This window comes from Tachysurus vachellii, chromosome 6 (assembly GCF_030014155.1).
Source record: "Tachysurus vachellii isolate PV-2020 chromosome 6, HZAU_Pvac_v1, whole genome shotgun sequence".
Lineage (NCBI taxonomy): Eukaryota > Metazoa > Chordata > Actinopteri > Siluriformes > Bagridae > Tachysurus > Tachysurus vachellii.
The window spans coordinates 6,379,417-6,401,609 of NC_083465.1; the positions used below are offsets into that span (position 1 = coordinate 6,379,417).

Consider the following 22,193-nt stretch of genomic DNA (forward strand, 5'->3'; position numbering starts at 1 on the left):
ATACTGTGCACAGTTAGGAATCTGTGCATTATACTGTGCATAGTTAGGAATCTGTGCATTATACTGTGCACAGTTAGGAATCTGTGCATTATACTGTGCATAGTTAGGAATCTGTGCATTATACTGTGCACAGTTAGGAATCTGTGCATTATACTGTGCACAGTTAGGACTCTGTGCATTATACTGTGCACAGTTAGGAATCTGTGCATTATACTGTGCAAAATTAGGAGTCTGAGCATTATACTGTGCACAGTTAGGAATCTGTGCATTATACTGTGCACAGTTAGGAATCTGTGCATTATACTGTGCAGTTAGGACTCTGCATTATACTGAGCACAGTTAGGAATATGTGCATTATACTGAGCACAGTTAGGAATCTGTAAATTATACTGTGAACAGTTAGGAATTTGTGCATTATAATGTGCACAGTTAGGAATCTGTGCATTATACTGAGCACAATTAGGAATCTGTGCATTATACTGTGCACAGTTAGGACTCTGCATTATACTGTGCACAGTTAGGAATCTGCATTATACTGTGCACAGTTAGGAATCTGTGCATTATACTGTGCACAGTTAGGAATCTGTGCATTATACTGTGCACAGTTAGGAATCTGTGCATTATACTGAGCACAGTTAGGAATCTGTGCATTATACTTAGCACAGTTAGGAATCTGTGCATTATACTGTGCACAGTTAGGAATCTGTGCATTATACTGAGCACAGTTAGGAATCTGCATTATACTGAGCACAGTTAGGAATCGGTGCATTATACTGAGCACAGTTAAGAATCTGTGCATTATACTGTGCACAGTTAGGAATCTGCATTATACTGAGCACAGTTAGGAATCTGTGCATTATACTGTGCACAGTTAGGAATTTGTGCATTATACTGTGCACAGTTAGGAATCTGTGCATTATACTGAGCACAGTTAGGAATCTGTGCATTATACTGAGCACAGTTAGGAATCTGTGCATTATACTGTGCACAGTTAAGTACATGGCTTCAAATAAAGTGATTTCTATACATATCAAATTGTTTACTTTGTGCGTCATATCTATAACATGACTGATACACATTGCTGTCGTTGCGTTGAAAAAAACCATGAATCATGATAACCAGAAAAAATATATTTTTTTAAATTCTTTTTTTCTCATAAAACACTTTTTTAACCCTGTTATTATAATATAGTATTATAATTAGAATATCTATTATTCAGAATCAGAATCAGGTTTATTAGCCAAGTGTGTTGACACACACAAGGACATTCATTGCACAAGCTTTGACCCTCATCCACGAGTAACCCCTGTCCTGTACATGTTAGTGTGTATTAGGGTTAGGAGTCTGTGCATTATACTGTGCACAGTTAGGAATCTGTGAATTATACTGTGAACAGTTAGGAATCTGTGCATTATACTGTGCACAGTTAGGAATCTGTGCATTATACTGTGCACAATTAGAAATCTGTGCATTATACTGAGCACAGGTAGGAATCTGCATTATACTGAGCATAGTTAGGAATCTGTGCATTATACTGTGCACAGTTAGGAATCTGTGCATTATACTGAGCACAGTTAGGAATCTGTGCATTATACTGTGCACAGTTAGGACTCTGTGCATTATACTGTGCACAGTTAGGAATTTGTGCATTATACTGTGCACAGTTAGGAATCTGCGCGTTATACTGAGCACAGTTAGGAATCTGTGCATTATACTGTGCACAGTTAGGAATCTGTGCATTATACTGTGCACAGTTAGGAATCTGTGCATTATACTGTGCACAGTTAGGACTCTGTGCATTATACTGTGCACAGTTAGGAATTTGTGCATTATACTGTGCACAGTTAGGAATCTGCGCGTTATACTGAGCACAGTTAGGAATCTGTGCATTATACTGTGCACAGTTAGGAATCTGTGCATTATACTGTGCACAGTTAGGACTCTGTGCATTATACTGTGCACAGTTAGGAATCTGTGCATTATACTGTGCAGTTAGGATGCTGCATTATACTGAGCACAGTTAGGAATCTGTGCATTATAATGTGCACAGTTAGGAATCTGTGCATTATACTGAGCACAGTTAGGAATCTGTGCATTATACTGTGCACAGTTAGGAATCTGTGCATTATACTGTGCACAGTTAGGAATCTGTGCATTATACTGTGCACAGTTAGGAATCTGTGCATTATACTGTGCACAGTTAGGAATCTGTGCATTATACTGTGCACAGTTAGGAATCTGTGCATTATACTGTGCACAGTTAGGAATCTGTGCATTATACTGTGCAGTTAGGAATCTGTGCATTATACTGTGCACAGTTAGGAATCTGCATTATACTGAGCACAGTTAGGAATCTGTGCATTATACTGTGCACAGTTAGGAATCTGTGCATTATACTGTGCACAGTTAAGTACATGGCTTCAAATAAAGTGATTTCTATACATATCAAATTGTTTACTTTGTGCGTCATATCTATAACATGACTGATACACATTGCTGTCGTTGCGTTGAAAAAAAACCATGAATCATGATAACCAGAAAAAATATATTTTTTTAAATTCTTTTTTTCTCATAAAACACTTTTTTAACCCTGTTATTATAATATATTATTATAATTAGAATATCTATTATTCAGAATCAGAATCAGGTTTATTAGCCAAGTGTGTTGACACACACAAGGACATTCATTGCACAAGCTTCGACCCTCATCCACGAGTAACCCCTGTCCTGTACATGTTAGTGTGTATTAGGGTTAGGAATCTGTGCGTTATACTGTGCACAGTTAGGTGTCTGTGCATTATACTGTGCATAGTTAGGAATCTGTGCATTATACTGTGCAGTTAGGACTCTGCATTATACTGAGCACAGTTAGGAATCTGTGCATTATATTGTGTAAAGTTAGGAATCTGTGCATTATACTGTGCATAGTTAGGAATCTGTGCATTATACTGTGCAGTTAGGACTCTGCATTATACTGTGCATAGTTAGGAATCTGTGCATTATATTGTGTACAGTTAGGAATCTGTGCATTATACTGTGCACAGTTAGGAATCTGTGCCTTATACTGAGCACAGTTAGGAATCTGTGCATTATACTGTGCACAGTTAGGACTCTGTGCATTATACTGTGCACAGTTAGGAATCTGTGCATTATACTGTGTAGTTAGGACTCTGCATTATACTGAGCACAGTTAGGAATCTGTGCATTATACTGTGCACAGTTAGGAATCTGTGCATTATACTGTGCACAGTTAGGAATCTGTGCATTATACTGTGCACAGTTAGGAATCTGTGCATTATACTGAGCACAGTTAGTAATCTGTGCATTATACTGTGCACAGTTAAGTACATGGCTTCAAATAAAGTGATTTCTATACATATCAAATTGTTTACTTTGTGCGTCATATCTATAACATGACTGATACACATTGCTGTCGTTGCGTTGAAAAAAAACCATGAATCATGAAAAATATATTTTTTTAAATTCTTTTTTTCTCATAAAACACTTTTTTAACCCTGTTATTATAATATATTATTATAATTAGAATATCTATTATTCAGAATCAGAATCAGGTTTATTAGCCAAGTGTGTTGACACACACAAGGACATTCATTGCACAAGCTTCGACCCTCATCCACGAGTAACCCCTGTCCTGTACATGTTAGTGTGTATTAGGGTTAGGAATCTGTGCGTTATACTGTGCAGTTAGGACTCTGCATTATACTGAGCACAGTTAGGAATCTGTGCATTATACTGTGCACAGTTAGGAATTGGTGAATTATACTTAGCACGGTTAGGAATCTGTGCATTATATACTGTGCATAGTTAGGAATCTGTTCATTATACTGTGCACAGTTATTCTGATATTCTGATTCTGATAAAGCTGATTCTGATTCTGGCTTATCTGAAGGACATCACTGGACCCTTACTGGACCCTCTGCAGTTTGCCTACAGAGCAAACAGGTCTGTGAATGATGCGGTCAATATGGGACTGCATTATGTTCTGCAGCATCTGGACAGACCAGGGACTTATGTGAGGATCCTGTTTGTGGACTTCAGCTCTGCCTTAAACACCATCATCCCATCACTCCTTCAGCCCAAATTATCCCAGCTCTCCATACCCTCCTCTGTCTGTCAGTGGATCACCAGCTTTCTGACAGACAGTCAGCAGCTAGTGCGACTGGGAAAACTAAAATCTAGCACCCGCACCATCAGCACTGGCACCTCCCAGGACTGTGTTCTCTCCCCACTGCTCTTCTCCCTGTACACGAATGACTGCACCTCTAATGACCCCTCTGTCAAGCTCCTGAAGTTTGCAGACGACACCACAATGATCGGCCTCATGCAGGACGGTGAAGAGTCTGCTTACAGACTGGAGGTTGAACAGCTGGCTGTCTGGTGCAGCCTTAACAACCTGGAGCTGAACACGCTCAAGACAGTTGTGATGATAGTGGACTTCAGGAGAAACCCCCCTGCTCTTCCCCCACTTACCATCATGGACAGCATTGTTACAGCAGTGGAGTCATTCAGATTTCTGGGAACCACAATCTCCCAGGACCTGAAGTGGGACATTCACATAGACTCCATTGTGAAAAAGGCCCAGCAGAGGTTGTACTTCCTTCTTCAGCTGAAGAAGTTCAACCTGCCACAGGATCTGCTAAAACAGTTCTACACTGCAATCATTGAATCCATCCTCTGCACTTCAGTGTCTGTTTGGTTCAGCTCAGCTACCAAATTCGACCTCAGGAGACTACAGAGGGTAGTCCGGACTGCTGAGCGAACCATTGGCACAATTCTTCCCACTCTTCAAGACCTGTACTTCTCCAGAGTGAGCAAAAGGGCAAAGTCAATCACTTTGGACCCCTCACATCCAGCACACTCTCTTTGAACTGTTGCCATCTGGTCGACGCTACAGAGCCCTGAGCACAGAACGACCAGACATAGGAACAGTTTCTTCCCTCAAGCAATCCATCTGATGAACAATTAACACACATGGAACACACAACACCTAATTGCACGTTTCACACTTGTACATTTGTACTATGTATACCTCAATTTGCACATTTCATACTTGCACATCTGTACATACGGTACATACATACATATTGTCTATACTGTTTACTTCAATTGTACATTTCACACTTGCAAATTTGTACATACAATTGCCTGTATTTGTATATGTATATTTCAACTGCACATTTCACACCTGTAAATGTGTACATACAATTTCGTCTAGACTGTATATGTCATTCTGTTACACTGTGGAGCTTCTGTCACTAAAACAAATTTCCTCGCATGTGAAAACATGCCTGGCAATAAAGCTGATTCTGATCCTGATTCTGATTCTGATTTAAGAGCGTTGGACTTGCAGTGCTGTACGCATGCGCAGTACGCGCCGGCTGTTTTTCCACGGCTCTATGTGAGCAGCGCAGTGATTGGTCAGTTAAGACTCGTGACGAATGGGGTGATTTCAGATACAGCGTGTGAGCTCGGGCTGTGTCCCAAACCGCACAATGCCGTAGTGAACAGTAGCTGAGAATTGTACTTCTTCCATAGGCTGAGTTGAAGTTGTAAAAGTAGATTGTTTTCCTCCACGTCACGCCCTGTGAAAGTCCAATGACACGTTTTTTTTCAGTTAGTTAGTCTTATTGAATGATTACAGAAGTGTAATAGGTGTTTTTCGTGTGCAGGTGATGCGTATTTCATGGATGACCAATTAACTAGCTTACATTAAGTTTAGACAAGAAACTGTTTGGTTTTAGGACAGGATTTTATTGCCTGGATCTTCCTTCATGGTGTAGTCGGAAATTGCGTCTAATTCCGCCTTAAATAAATAAATAAATAAATAAATAAATATTAGATTTTATATTTACTACAAATACTGAAGCAATGTAGTAGACTTTGTCCCATCAGGCTATTAAACCTGTCCCGTTATCACACACATCCCTCCTCTCTCTCTCACATCCCTCCTTTTTCTCTCTCTCACATCCCTCCTTTCTCTCTCTCTTTCTCTCTCTCTCTCTGTCACACACACACACACACTATCTCAGACTGAAACGGCAGAAGCAGGGACCCAAGGACGGAGGTAAGTTCGTAATTTCTCACAAAACAAGAACAACTCCAAAACAAATCGGTTTAGTTCGTATTCTTTTCGCCATTTCTCCGATGAAATCTCGAGGTGTTCAAAGCCTTCACGTGATGTTGCGTGTTTCATTTAGTTCTTTCACAGGTGACGTTTTTTCTTCAGAACATTTTATTTAGGCTGTACGAAGCTATAAGGCGTGTTAAACGGTTACACTGAAAACCTTGTGGAGTTTTAGTGGAGTCTTGTCAGCAATAGTAGGTTAAAATAAAGTGTGTGTGTGTGTGTGTGTGTGTGTGTGTGTGCGCGCGAGCTCGTTTACTGAGGAGAACTCTCGAAATTAAAAACGGTTTTATGATTAATTCAAAAGTTCCACCGTTATTGACCGTTACTGTTTCTCGTGACCTGCTGCTGTTAGAGCCATAATATGTCCTTATATGGTAATATTAGTGACTCAAACGATTCTTAAAAAAAAATACAAATGTTAGATGCATGCCACTTCATATACTATGGAAAAGGAAAAGCCCACTTATAAACTACTTCTAGTAATGCTGGTGCTACTACTACTACTACTACTAATAATAATACTAATACTAATAATAAGAAGAATAATGAGTACTTTCCTTTTTGGGAACATCTAAGGACACCATTCACACTAGCACAATGTGGTAAGGTCCACAGTACCATCTCCATCATTGTTATCCTTTCATTTCTCCATAAACTGCTCAGACATAAGTTTAATTGAATTCAGTTTAATTCACTGCACAGAGCAGCCTTAGTGACATTTCACAATATTTCACAATATCTTGGGGCTTGTTATAAAGTTTTTTATATTTCTTTCAATAACAAAAAAAAGAAATCACACTCCGTCAACTTGATATTAAAAGAGCACATGGGATCTCCTTTCCACCCGTGTCACACTTTCTTACAGAGCATTTTCCTTTTTTTTTTCTCTCACATACTTTCAAACTGAAGTGATCTTAAAATTCAATTTAAAATGGTCTGTTTTATCTAGTTAATGTAAACCAGGCTGTGTTCAGAATCTAAATTTTACTGAGGTCCCCAGTTCAGAAGTGTCAATAATTGCATTGCTGAATGTTTAGCACTGCTAATTTTGAGTATTTATGTTCTGTTATTGTTCCGTTCTTTCATAAAAGTACTTTGACTCCAGTTAGACCTTTTTTAATTTAATTTTATTGAGTTAAATATTATGATTTACTTTCTAAGTCACTTTAAGTTACTTGTTGATTTCGAAATTGTGTTCCACGATACAATGCCATTAATACAATAATACACTTAACATAACAGCTAAACTTTTTTTAAATTGTACCTCTTAGCTTCTTGTATGTAGTGTGTGTGTGTGTGTGTGTATAGTGCTGTGCTTTGTAGCACTTGGCAAGCCACATTCTCTTGGCTACACCTATTGAATGTAACAGATTTCAGCTGCGGTTTGCATTAACAAACATGCAAAACTGTGATTCTAATAATAATGAATGTCACATTATATACTGTTCTACATCTCTTGTCTGTTTAATTAGGCACAGAACTAGAAAGGTTGAACAAGTTTAGTTCAACTCTGTCTCATCTGTGTGCACTTCTCTTCCTGTGTAAAACTGTGTGAGTTGTTTATTTAACAAGTCAGAACAGCAAGAGTCCTAGGTCTTTGTTTATGTAAAGCTTGTTCAGCTTTCCACTGCACTTTACATACCTGTGGGTGGTGTTGTCATACTTAAAATATATATCAAATCTATTTTGAAATGATGGATTTAGTTACTGTGTACACATTGAGTGGAAAAATCAGCTTTCCCCTGCATTGTGTTTAATGACTAAATATGTCAAATTCTTTTGCACAGGCTAGAAATGGAAATCTTGAACCAGAGGCTCAACCAACAGTTTGACTCATGGATGGGTCCGAGGGGTAAGTTATCTCCCATTCCTGACTTCATTTCCATGTATTGCCTCGTGTACAAGCAAATCAGTGTTGGAACGTAAGACAGGCACGTTCCAGTCAAGCATGTGCAGCACATTTTCTGACTATTTTGCATACTTGGAACTGAAGGTTGTTCGACTCTATATAGCGTGGGTGTAAAAAAAAAAAAAAAAAAAAAGGATGGATAGATATATTCAAGCATCCAGTAACATCATACAAAGAAATCAGATTATCACAAACACAAGTTAGTTAATTTTCGAACTTTAATGTGATTAGCAACCCGACAAACTTCAAGACAAGAACCAAAACAGGATGGTTTTTATAGGGAAAACAGTGAAAAAGCCTACAATAAAACTTTACAATAACCTGGTTGCACAAGTGTGCACAGCACTTAACTAATTTTTAACTTTAGTAACACACCTTTTACTCACAATCCAGCCCTATATATCTCTTCATTTGCTAATTCTGTTCTACTTTTCCTTGTGAAAATACTTCAAATTCTGAGGTGATTTCATGGGCATGGCACTCTTCAGGTCATTCCACGGGTTTCTGGTAGGATTTCCTCATCTAAAGCCATTCCTTTATTTGTCTTATTTGTGCAGGGACTTTTTATTGTCCTGGGAACTTTCCCATTTTCTGAAAAATAAACGTTTTCATTTTTTTCATCTGTGAGAAAAACTGAAGGTTTTGTGCCGAAATAAATTGGTAGAATAATTCTCTCTATCTTGATTAGACCCCTAGTCACAGCCTTTATCCATACTGCATGATGATGCTGCCACCACCGTGCTTCACCAGGGGAATCATCATTGTGTGTTAAGCTCTTTGCAGATCATGACTTCTATGAAATCCTAAACAACTAACCTTTATTTGGGCTTTATTATCATCTGTATCACATCCTTGAAGACAGTATGATAATTAATGCTAAAGCAGATCATTCGATTCGCACATTTGATTTTGGCACAGGCTGTATGCAGGATGCCCTTACTGATGCAACCCTCCCAGGCTTGGGACCATCTCTGAGAGTTAAACCCTCAGTGGCTGGATCAGTTCCCTGCTCAGGCCACAGTGATGAAAACACAGGATCCTGCTGCTGGAACACAAGGGACATTAATACACCTATAGTACTACTTATTGTGTTATATTTACTCCCTTTGAGCCTCCGTGACAGACAACTGCATCTTAAAATATAAGTAATTAAATGATATTAAAAAGAATAATTCAGCTTTGTTTTTCAGTACTAGTACTTCTCATGAATTTGATTATTATCGGACCTCGATCTCTCTTCTATTTCTGTTGTGCAGCCTTCTATAGCTTATGCAGTGATTGTTTTTCTTTCTTTGCTCTGACTGGATTTGCCTGAGCAGTGTGATCATTTAAAATGCTAAATTTTTGCTCATGATGGTTTCAGATCCTCGTGTGAGAGGCTGGCTCCTGCTGGACAACTACCTACCCACTCTGTCCTTCACCATCATTTACCTCCTGATTGTGTGGATGGGGCCAAAGTACATGAGGAACAGGCAGCCTGTCTCCTGCAGAGGGATCTTAGTGGTGTACAATATGGCGCTCACACTTCTCTCCCTTTACATGTTTTATGAGGTGGGTTAAACTGTAAGAGAGATTTTGAGAAAACTGTTCGGGTTTATTAAGGTTAATGAATACTGATTTAATTCCTGATATTGCGGACATTAGAACCTCAGCGTAACAAGTTGAAAGCACATGAAGTATTTTTCACTTTGCTGGAAAATTTGCTGGATTCTCTGATCATAATGAAGTGATTTTCCAGCAGAGGTTTCAAAGCAGACTACTTTGGTGTCATTACTCAGTCTCTCCTGCTGAATGCCTCGTAATTGGTGTTTAGGAGACCGTGGTGGAGAGAGCTGTGTAATGTGTTGCTCCAGAACTGATTGTAAAGGCCAAGGCATATAATTTACGTTATATTAATCCTTGTGATGCTTTTTCATTAGCCTCCCTGTCCTGTGGTAGGGGACACGGGGAAGTCATGGTGGAAAGGTTCAATGAAAATTTAATCGCTCAGAATAGCGCCGTATTGATTTGCAGTGATTCTTCTTTATAAAGGGGACAAGTGGGCCCAAACAGCGCCAGCAAAATGCTCCCCAGTATAACAGAGCCACTGTTGAATCTAGTAGTTTGTCACCCTTCATCCTGACGACATTGTAACTGTTCATTGTATTCTCAACACCACTACTATGTCACATGGCTCTCATAATAGAAGTGGATGCATGTAGAGTTTGCAGCACAGTGAATTGGTATAATATTGGTGTTCGATCACCAGTTAAGGGTGAAAGTCCTTCTTAAGATTAAGCCAAACACATGCAATCAAACCTTATTTAGATTGTAATTGGGTTAAATGTAGAGGCTTATGAAAGTTAAAATGTAGTTAAAAAAAAGATATAAGAACAGCTTATAATAAATTATATTGTGATAAGCAAATAATATCAGGTGATGTAGGATAAAGCTTCCAATCATGTCCAGTTTAGAAGATATGTAGGGTATTTGGATGTTATTTGTTTTGAAAGCCGGTGATAGTCTTATAGAAGGTGATAATCATGGCTTCAGCTTGTCTAGTGTGGGAGATCGAAGCACTTGGAAATGTTCATTACATTTATTACCGCAGAAATAAACAGATCTAAACATGTGACTCACTTTCCTCATGCGCTTCCAATACAAGCATAAAGCCTTCTCATTGACTATGGTGCCTATTTACAGGGATTATTGTGAGCCTTTTTGGATTGTTAAAGCGTTCATGTCCCCTGTTTCTCTGCAGCTTGTGACTGCTGTGTGGCAAGGCGGCTATAATTTCTTTTGCCAAGACACTCACAGCGGAGGAGAGGCCGACAACAGGGTAAAACATGTACACCACACCGTACAACGTGACTTATTCGTTGCGTATTGGGTCACATCCTGAAATTCCTACATAGTAGTCACTTCCTCCTGAGACAACAAACAGCATAAGGCGGTCTCGTTGAGCAGTGCTGCGGGTGGCGCTGGTGTGGTTGCCAGATTCATGTCATCATTGGCTACTCTGTGAAAGGCGTACAGTCAACCACAGTGTAGTGAACTTTAGTCCGAATCAGCAGACAAGACAGCTTGGTATCACACACACACACACACACACACAGGTGTAAACTTGTTTGGTTGCAGCAGTTTTATAGAGGAAGCCTATATTCAGTACACAGTGTACATTTGTTGTTGGAATTTTTGTAATTCCAAATTTTTGTAATTCTCTCAGTCAAATTTAAATTTGTTATTAAAAATGTCAAAACACTTTCCTACTTTCGAGGAGGCATATTTTACATAAATCTTGTAAATGCTTATGTATTTTATATGGCTGGCTATGAACTAGCTCTGCTACCTGGGTGGAAGGAAGATCATTACTCTCCTGTCAACAATCACAGACAGTCAGAGAGACTAGCCAATTACAATCATCTGTGAGCTCTTATATTCCTCAGCGCATGTTTTATTTTCTATGAGTTTCTGCAGTTTATTGCGATGTGTAATCACCAACGTTTCTCTGCAGGTTATAAACGTGCTGTGGTGGTACTACTTCTCCAAGCTCATCGAGTTTATGGATACCTTCTTCTTCATCCTGCGCAAAAACAACCACCAGATCACCTTCCTGCACATCTACCACCATTTCACCATGCTGAACATCTGGTGGTTCGTCATGAACTGGGTGCCATGTGGACACTGTGAGTGGGGGGGGAAAAAGAATAGAAACATGTTCCTATTTTAAGTCAACAGGGAAATGAATGCACCCTTTACAGAAGCTCAGTATGCAAGGTGCAGGTCTGTATGCTATCATATGATATCAAACACTCTGTCTCGTAAAATCTAGGTCACACTATCTTATCAGTTGGGCTTTATAATAACAAACCTTCACACAACCTCTCCAAGGACTACAGGCAAAGTCAGCATTCTGATGTACAATAAATTCTGCTGGATGTCAACAGCTATATAGTTTTGGAACCAAAATTGAATATATCATTTGGCATGTGTGTTTTAAATGAATGCAATTACCAATAAGAAAAGGAGTGGAAAAATCAGCTATATATTATATATTAACTATATATATATATTTTTTTTTCCCGGTTGAGATTAGATTACACCGTCTTGCATTTAGATAGGGAGACTTTCATATGGAAAGTGGAAGAAACTAAATGCATTCATTAATGTGAAGGTAAATGTGATTTGTATTGGCTGCACGATGCATTTACACGGTTCATTCATTCATCCTTAGTGATGGCTTGGTCAGGCTCACAGGGATTTAAATTGGGCTGCTAGGGATTATACTTTGGGAAAGATTACAAAAAGTCACACACACCTATAGTTTTGAACTAGAGTGGTATAGGTTGCAGAGGTTGAGGAACTGTGTGAGCCAAAATTCATGCCACATGCTGTTATGATTGCTTAGACAATTTTGTTAGTTTTCTGTTTTGTGCCATGTGCTTTTGTTTGGTTTTGTGTTCTCACGTGTGTTTGTCCTGCCTGATCCTTATCCCTTTCCTGCCACCCTTTCTATTTATACCTGTTTGTGTTCTTTTGCTTTTTGAGTCCCTGTTGTTGTGCATTGTTTGTTACCTGGTGTTCTCCCGTTCATGTTTTTTGGTTCTTGTAACTTGCTTTGTATTGTAGTTTTTCTCCTCATGTTTATTCTGTCCTTGCATTTGGGTCAGGATTCTGTTTTCTCCAGAGGCACCCGTTTCTGACACGTGCTGGCATTTCTGAAGTAGTTTATATTTAATAATAAGAAGAAAAATCATGTTGTATATTAAATGAATATGCATACGGATCTAAACATTTGAAGCAACAGACAGACACAGCTACAGATCCAGATGTTCCAGTGTTACTTAAATATAAAATTTTTTCAAAAGCAAACAGATATATTATCCATAAAACTTTCTATCTCTCTCTCTCTCTCTCTCTCTCTCTCTCTCTCTCTCTCTCTCTCTCTCTCTCTCTCTCTCTCTCTCTCTCTCTCTCTCTCTCTCTCTCTCTCTCTCTCTCTCTCTCTCTCTCTCTCTCTCTCTCTCTCTCTCTCTCTCTCTCTCTCTCTCTCTCTTTTACCAGCCTATTTTGGTGCCACCTTTAACAGCTTCATCCATGTGCTAATGTATTCTTACTACGGGCTCTCAGCTATTCCTGCCATTCAGCCGTACCTGTGGTGGAAGAAGTATATTACCCAAGGACAGCTGGTGAGCTGCACTTTATTTTAATCACTCCTATTTATGCTACAGCGATTATGTGGTTTGTTGTGCAATATAAAAAGAGATGAAATATACATTAACAAAAATGTATTCCCTGTCGCATGACATTTTGTGTGCATTTTGCAATGATAGATTTCCAACCTAAAACACTTTAAAGACATTGATTATTTGCTTTTACTGACCTGACTGACAATCCAGATAAAATACAGCTGAGCAGATAAGAGCCTGGATCAAAGACCCAGCAGTAGCAGTGTAGATGTGATAGGGGTTTGAATTCAGCAGACTGAATCATTATCCTCTGAGCCACCAATGGCTAATGATATGATAACTGTCAGTCATGTTAATATAAAGTATTAATGCTCATAATACATCATTTTACATCTCAAGTGTATCACAGCACGGTTTATATGAAACACACATCTTACCTTGTAGCATTGCTTTAACAGCTCCAGTTTGTCCTGACCATGATCCAGACATCCTGCGCTGTGGTGTGGCCCTGCGGTTTCCCAAAGGGTTGGCTGTATTTCCAGATCAGTTATATGATCACCCTTATTATTTTCTTCTTAAACTTCTACATACAGGTAAGAATCCACGTATGTACCTGTGTGGTTTGATTTTTGTGGCAATGAAATGGACAGCTGATGCAGTAAAATGGTTTAGACAACATTTTGTTACACTTTAAAGTATATGTAACATAAGGACACATAAAGGTCCTGAAGTTTAGCTTTACTACAGTTTGTCATAGGATGAGTCCTGACTGCAAAAATATTTCACTTTTACAGTACGATATTAAATGTGTAAGGACTAAAAGACAATATGCTTTTTTTTTTTATTTTATTTTTTTTTTATTTATTTTTTTTTTTAAAGGAACGCTGTACTTTTTCTCCACTTACACAATATGGCCAAAGTTTTGGCACCGAAATATCACATCTGTTTGTGCTTGTTGAACATCCCATTCCAGTCTCATTCCCACATTTACCGTTATAATAAACTCCACTATTGTGGGAAGGCTTTCCACTAGATTTTGGAGTGTGGCTGTGGGGATTTGTATTCATTCAGCTACAAGAGCATCAGTGAGAGCAGACACAGAGGAAGCCTGGGATGATTTCAGCATTCCAACTTATCCCAAAGGTGTTCAGTGGCATTGAGTTCAGGGCTCTGTGGAGGCCACTCAAGTTTTTCCACTTAAACCTTGGCAAGCCATATCTCATAAAACTCTTTATAAAAGGTTTGAGCTCTTTAGTTGCAGTGAAGGGAAATTGTAAAGCTACAGACATTCTAGACAACTCGAGCTTCCAACTTTGTGGCAACAGTTTAGGGAACGCTTACATTTGAGTGCGATGGTAAGGTGTCAGATGCTTTCCGCAACATAATGTACAACTTTAAACAGTCATTTCCTCTTCAGCCTCTCTATTATCATTTTGTGAATTACATCCTGAATATTTTCCCATGACAGAAACGGGAAGGGATTCCATCCATAAAATGATAAAAATGTCTCTTGACATATCAACGATATAAAAAACGATCAACGGCAAATGAGGCATCTTGAAGGAGCCAAATTTCAGAATCAGTGCATTAGTTTACATTCTAAGTTACAAATCTGTGCCAAGATCATGATGTTGTTGTTCTTTATTCTTTATCATCAGACTTATAAGAAGAAGGGCACTGCAGCAAAAAAGGATCCCCGGCACAACGGCATTAAATCTGTGAACGGCCACTCAAACGGTGCGAGTCATACAAATGCTGCAAAGCACAGGAAAGCGAGAACAGACTGAGGACCGGTCTATTCGTCCAGTTTCACCATGTGTAATCTTTCTGTGAATGTGCTATCCCCAGGCTACACACAGCAGAGCGAGAAGTTAAATCAAACTAAATCTATTTTACTGTTGATATGAGATAAAATTTTGCACACTTTTGTGTCCTACTATTGTTCATATTGAATTCAAAAGACAATATGAGGAAAAATACACTGAAATTAAAATATAAGTCGTAACAGGATCTGAGTTATGTAGAATGTTTTTCATTATATTACTGTCTTTTATGCGTGGTGGCTGGAAAACCCATTTTATAATCGTAAATTGTAAGATATTTCAGCAAAATTCTGTAGAAATACAGTTTTAGTTACTTTCTAACCTTGTTTTGGTCCGCCATAGTGAAATGGACGTAAGCCAAATATCCAAGATTTTCCATCATAAATCATAGTGTCAGGTTGATGGTCAATAGGAAGTAGATAATATGCACAATGTATGCAAAAGAGAAACATGATACAGACCTAGTACATGTACCGAATTTCAAAATTTTACCTTGTAAAGGATTTCCACAGCTGCTAAACATGTTCAGTGATTGTTTAATGGATGAGACTGATTTAACACAAAATGGAAAAATATGCAACAAAATATATATTGCAGAAACAATAATTGTAGTTTTTTTTTTTACTTTTTTTTTTTGTAGGTCTATGTTATAGATGCATTATTTAATTTTTTTAACATGGTCAAACATCACCTCAAATTTGCTTTCATTTAAATCTTCAATAGTTTTAAAACTTTTTTTTGTTTTTTTCAGTGTGATCTCAAACCTTTAGCCTCAAACCTGTATACGTATGCACTCATTTGTAAGGATATTGTAAATTTTTAAAGCACACAAAATATGCTGTATGAATATTACAGCCATAAAAAATCATCAGGTTTAAAGAGAGCTAATATTGTTTTATTGTGTCTTGAGTAGGGGGGCACGGTGGCTTAGTGGTTAGCACGTTCGCCTCACACCTCCAGGGTCGAGGTTCGATTCCCGCCTCCACCTTGTGTGTGTGGAGTTTGCATGTTCTCCCCGTGCCTCGGGGTTTCCTCCGGGTACTCCGGTTTCCTCCCCCGGTCCAAAGACATGCATGGTAGGTTGATCGGCATCTCTGGAAAAATTGTCCCTAGTGTGTGATTGCGTGAGTGAATGAGTGTGTGTGTGCCCTGCGATGGGTTGGCACTCCGTCCAGGGTGTATCCTGCCTTGATGCCCGATGACGCCTGAGATAGGCACAGGCTCCCCGTGACCCGAGGTAGTTCGGATAAGCGGTAGAAGATGAATGAATGAATGAATGTGTCTTGAGTTGAGAAGCATGTGACTTGTATGGTACATGCTAGCGCTTCATGTTTCATTAGCAGCTAACAAGCTAAATGATGCTAAGCTATCCAGTAGCTAAACACTTGAGTAAAAAAACTGACAGAATAAGCAAACTTTGTCCCTTAATATTAGACTAGATTAAAACTTCACTGTTGTACCTTTTGAATTGTTAGATAACTGATAATTAGAGATTAGAGCTCTAATATTCAATGTGTCCTTTGAACAGTCTGTTATAAACAACAAAAATACAAATGAACTCCAATCAAAAAAGATTTCTAATGTAATAAAAGTAATAAAATTTTGCTCAGATCTTTAGTTATAGCCTTGTCTGAAGTATAATGCTGTCGATCATTAATAATAAACAAGGAGGTTCATAAACCTCGAACATTATTTACAAGCTTCAACACAGTCTATAGTTTATGCCTTAAAATATAACATTCTATTCCATTTATGTGCATAAATCTAATCCAGTTATTTTTATTAACTGACTACTTCATTAGGAAAACCTTAATTTGCATATTCTTGCTTTAGTGACTTAGCAAATCAGAGAATTATATTGGAGCAGCACAACATTGGTTCACTTATAAATCCTGGTCTTGGTTGAGAGACTTAGAAGGTGATTTGGTCTTCACCTCAATGTTTGGTGTTTATAGGAGTGTATTTCAGTGAATGCGTTTTGTAAAATATTAAATGTACCACTATCTGTGGATTTGCTGTCTCTATTGCTTTAAAAACAAAGCATGGTTGCTAGCATTTTCAACTAGCATCTTCTCTGTGTTTATTCCATTTAAAAGCTACCCTAAGTGTGTTGTTAATGTGAATAAATAAAAGCATTAGTGTTTATCCTGTCACGTGTACTGGACATATGACCTATAAACAAACAATGTTATAAAACGGGTTTTCTTATGCACAGTTCAGACAAAATCTCAGCAAGTAAAGTGAAGACATTAATGTTCCTCTTAAGCCAATTGAACATTGTTGAAAATGAGCAAATCCAATTTTTTTCTTCACTAGTTTGTGATAAATTAGGTAAAACTGGTTAATCCTGAAGGACAAAGTTAAAAAATAACGCTATGCAAATGTGACGTCAAATTAATTCTAAAGTTAACTAGATTTGTAAAGTTCGTCGAGACAAACTTTGATGTTGGCTTTGACGGTGCAAGTATTCGCAAAGGCCGGTGCTTTTTGGAGGCGAGTGGACATAAGGGTTAGTGTTACTTTTGGAGGCAAGTGGACAGAAAGATTGTGAAAGCTAATGGACCGCTAGGGTGCCAATACTTTTGGAGGCGAGCGGACATGAGCATGTGACATGATCCGAATACCCATGAGGCCCATGAGTTCCCCTCATTGTGCTGAGTGTTTTGATATGTCACATGTCCATGTTGTGCAAATTTTTTATTTTCACGTGATGACACGTGACGACACGTGACGTGACGTGACCATAACACACGTGAGGCACTTCCCCTCATTGGGCTGAGTGTTTTGATATGTCACATGTCCGTGTTGTGCAGATTTTTTATTTTCACGTGATGACACGTGACGACACGTGACGTGACGTGACCATAACACACGTGAGGCACTTCCCTTCATTGGGCTGAGTGTTTTGATATATGACATGTCCATGTTGTGCTAATTTTTGATTTCGCTTATTTTGGGGGCGGGGCTACACGTGACGTCACGTGACGTGACCAAAATACACGTGGGGCAGTTCCCCTCATTGTGCTGAGTGTTTTGATATGTCACATGTCCATGTTGTGCTAATTTTTGATTTCGCTTATTTTGGGGGCGGGGCTACACGTGACGTCACGTGACGTTACCAAAATACACGTGGGGCAGTTCCCCTCATTGTGTTGAGTGTTTTGATATGTCACATGTCCATGTTGTGCAAATTTTTTATTTTCACGTGATGACACGTGATGACACGTGACGTGACGTGACCATAACACACGTGAGGCACTTCCCCTCATTGGGCTGTGTTTTGATATGTCACATGTCCATGTTGTGCAAATTTTTGATTTCGCTTATTTTGGGGGCGGGGCTATACACGTGACGTCACGTGACGTGACCAAAATACACGTGGGGCAGTTCCCCTCATTGGGCTGAGTGTTTTGATATATGACATGTCCATATTGTGCTCATTTTTGATTTCGCTTATTCTGGGGGCGGGGCTACACGTGACGTCACCAGTATACCCGGTGGGGTGCCAATACTTTTGGCAAAAAGTGGCTACTGAGGGTTTGGACATTTCATGTCAATACTGCAGTCATTATGGGATTCTACTTATTATTATACTGCATAGAACACAGGAGAGAAGCCGTGCCTGAGCTCTGCGCACGCTGCTTGTGTGAAAGCTTAGAGGAATTTTAGGAATTCCCCATTCAAGTCTATGGGACGTTCCATCGTCGACTACGGGAAAACCGAAAGTTCCGTCGGGACGCCGAGTCCGGAACTTTGTCCGGAGTAACGTCCTAAAGAACCTGTCCGAGTTTGGTGTAAATCGCTCGAAAACTTGCCGAGTTATAAACCTCCAAAATTTATAATGGAAGTGGATACGAAAAAAGGCCACTTTGAGCTTCCGTACCGGGAATGCCGGAATTCCGATCGCTTAGAAAAGTAATAGCAACAAACTTCAGACCAGGGTCTACGACATATCCGAATTTGGTGCATGTGGCTCGAAAGCCCTAGGACGAGTTACTCTTGATAAATTTGTGGCTAAGAAGAATAATAATAACTAGATTTGTAAAGTTCGTCGAGACAAACTTTGATGTTGGCTTTGACGGTGCAAGTATTCGCAAAGGCCGGTGCTTTTTGGAGGCGAGTGGACATAAGGGTTAGTGTTACTTTTGGAGGCAAGTGGACAGAAAGATTGTGAAAGCTACTGGACCGCTAGGGTGCCAATACTTTTGGAGGCGAGCGGACATGAGCATGTGACATGATCCGAATACCCATGAGGCAGTTCCCCTCATTGTGCTGAGTGTTTTGATATGTCACATGTCCATGTTGTGCAAATTTTTTATTTTCACGTGATGACACGTGACGACACGTGACGTGACGTGACCATAACACACGTGAGGCACTTCCCCTCATTGTGCTGAGTGTTTTGATATGTCACATGTCCATGTTGTGCTAATTTTTGATTTCGCTTATTTTGGGGGCGGGGCTACACGTGACGTCACGTGACGTGACCAAAATACACGTGGGGCAGTTCCCCTCATTGTGCTGAGTGTTTTGATATGTCACATGTCCATGTTGTGCAAATTTTTTGATTTCGCTTATTTTGGGGGCGGGGCTACACGTGACGTCACGTGACGTTACCAAAATACACGTGGGGCAGTTCCCCTCATTGTGTTGAGTGTTTTGATATGTCACATGTCCATGTTGTGCAAATTTTTTATTTTCACGTGATGACACGTGACGACACGTGACGTGACGTGACCATAACACACGTGAGGCACTTCCCCTCATTGGGCTGAGTGTTTTGATATGTCACATGTCCATGTTGTGCAAATTTTTGATTTCGCTTATTTTGGGGGCGGGGCTATACACGTGACGTCACGTGACGTGACCAAAATACACGTGGGGCAGTTCCCCTCATTGGGCTGAGTGTTTTGATATGTCACATGTCCATATTGTGCTCATTTTTGATTTCGCTTATTCTGGGGGCGGGGCTACACGTGACGTCACCAGTATACCCGGTGGGGTGCCAATACTTTTGGCAAAAAGTGGCTACTGAGGGTTTGGACATTTCATGTCAATACTGCAGTCATTATGGGATTCTACTTATTATTATACTGCATAGAACACAGGAGAGAAGCCGTGCCTGAGCTCTGCGCACGCTGCGTGTGTGAAAGCTTAGAGGAATTTTAGGAATTCCCCATTCAAGTCTATGGGACGTTCCATCGTCGACTACGGGAAAACCGAAAGTTCCGTCGGGACGCCGAGTCCGGAACTTTGTCCGGAGTAACGTCCTAAAGAACCTGTCCGAGTTTGGTGTAAATCGCTCGAAAACTTGCCGAGTTATAAACCTCCAAAATTTATAATGGAAGTGGATACGAAAAAAGGCCACTTTGAGCTTCCGTACCGGGAATGCCGGAATTCCGATCGCTTAGAAAAGTAATAGCAACAAACTTCAGACCAGGGTCTACGACATATCCGAATTTGGTGCATGTGGCTCGAAAGCCCTAGGACGAGTTACTCTTGATAAATTTGTGGCTAAGAAGAATAATAATAACTAGATTTGTAAAGTTCGTCGAGACAAACTTTGATGTTGGCTTTGACGGTGCAAGTATTCGCAAAGGCCGGTGCTTTTTGGAGGCGAGTGGACATAAGGGTTAGTGTTACTTTTGGAGGCAAGTGGACAGAAAGATTGTGAAAGCTACTGGACCGCTAGGGTGCCAATACTTTTGGAGGCGAGCGGACATGAGCATGTGACATGATCCGAATACCCATGAGGCAGTTCCCCTCATTGTGCTGAGTGTTTTGATATGTCACATGTCCATGTTGTGCAAATTTTTTATTTTCACGTGATGACACGTGACGACACGTGACGTGACGTGACCATAACACACGTGAGGCACTTCCCCTCATTGGGCTGAGTGTTTTGATATGTCACATGTCCATGTTGTGCTAATTTTTGATTTCGCTTATTTTGGGGGCGGGGCTACACGTGACGTCACGTGACGTGACCAAAATACACGTGGGGCAGTTCCCCTCATTGTGCTGAGTGTTTTTATATGTCACATGTCCATGTTGTGCTAATTTTTGATTTCGCTTATTTTGGGGGCGGGGCTACACGTGACGTCACGTGACGTGAACCAAAATACACGTGGGGCAGTTCCCCTCATTGTGCTGAGTGTTTTGATATGTCACATGTCCATGTTGTGCAAATTTTTGATTTCGCTTATTTTGGGGGCGGGGCTACACGTGACGTCACGTGACGTTACCAAAATACACGTGGGGCAGTTCCCCTCATTGTGTTGAGTGTTTTGATATGTCACATGTCCATGTTGTGCAAATGTTTTATTTTCACGTGATGACACGTGACGACACGTGACGTGACGTGACCATAACACACGTGAGGCACTTCCCCTCATTGGGCTGAGTGTTTTGATATGTCACATGTCCATGTTGTGCAAATTTTTGATTTCGCTTATTTTTGGGGCGGGGCTATACACGTGACGTCACGTGACGTGACCAAAATACACGTGGGGCAGTTCCCCTCATTGGGCTGAGTGTTTTGATATATGACATGTCCATATTGTGCTCATTTTTGATTTCGCTTATTCTGGGGGCGGGGCTACACGTGACGTCACCAGTATACCCGGTGGGGTGCCAATACTTTTGGCAAAAAGTGGCTACTGAGGGTTTGGACATTTCATGTCAATACTGCAGTCATTATGGGATTCTACTTATTATTACACTACATAGAACACAGGAGAGAAGCCGTGCCTGAGCTCTGCGCACGCTGCGTGTGTGAAAGCTTAGAGGAATTTTAGGAATTCCCCATTCAAGTCTATGGGACGTTCCATCGTCGACTACGGGAAAACCGAAAGTTCCGTCGGGACGCCGAGTCCGGAACTTTGTCCGGAGTAACGTCCTAAAGAACCTGTCCGAGTTTGGTGTAAATCGCTCGAAAACTTGCCGAGTTATAAACCTCCAAAATTTATAATGGAAGTGGATACGAAAAAAGGCCACTTTGAGCTTCTGTACCGGGAATGCCGGAATTCCGATCGCTTAGAAAAGTAGGAGCAACAAACTTCAGACCAGGGTCTACGACATATCCGAATTTGGTGCATGTGGCTCGAAAGCCCTAGGACGAGTTACTCTTGATAAATTTGTGGCTA

The 22,193-nt window shown here is 40.0% G+C and overlaps 1 protein-coding gene across 2 annotated transcripts; it reads left to right on the forward strand.

Annotated features, from left to right (window-relative positions):
- The first annotated feature begins 5,987 nt into the window (after positions 1–5,987).
- Positions 5,988–15,235, forward strand: elovl5 (ELOVL fatty acid elongase 5). 2 transcript variants are annotated; one of them, XM_060871901.1, is made up of 8 exons: positions 5,988–6,085; positions 7,936–8,000; positions 9,421–9,608; positions 10,798–10,875; positions 11,551–11,722; positions 13,101–13,225; positions 13,684–13,818; positions 14,884–15,235. In XM_060871901.1, the coding sequence occupies exons 2-8, from the start codon at positions 7,943–7,945 to the stop codon at positions 15,010–15,012; spliced, it is 885 nt and encodes a 294-aa protein (XP_060727884.1). In that variant the 5' UTR covers positions 5,988–6,085; positions 7,936–7,942; the 3' UTR covers positions 15,013–15,235. The 2 variants fall into 2 exon arrangements, with proteins under 2 accessions (XP_060727884.1, XP_060727885.1); XM_060871902.1 differs by lacking the exon at positions 5,988–6,085 and adding an exon at positions 7,678–7,699.
- Positions 15,236–22,193: the final 6,958 nt, after the last annotated feature.

Excerpts from the sequence above, each read along its gene's own strand:
- elovl5 (XM_060871901.1), top strand. The coding sequence starts at position 7,943 with ATGGAAATCTTGAACCAGAGGCTCAACCAACAGTTTGACTCATGGATG. Across the intron at positions 10,876-11,550 it reads GAGGAGAGGCCGACAACAGG|GTTATAAACGTGCTGTGGTG; the intron begins GTAAAACATGTA and ends GTTTCTCTGCAG. Across the intron at positions 13,226-13,683 it reads ATATTACCCAAGGACAGCTG|CTCCAGTTTGTCCTGACCAT; the intron begins GTGAGCTGCACT and ends TTGCTTTAACAG.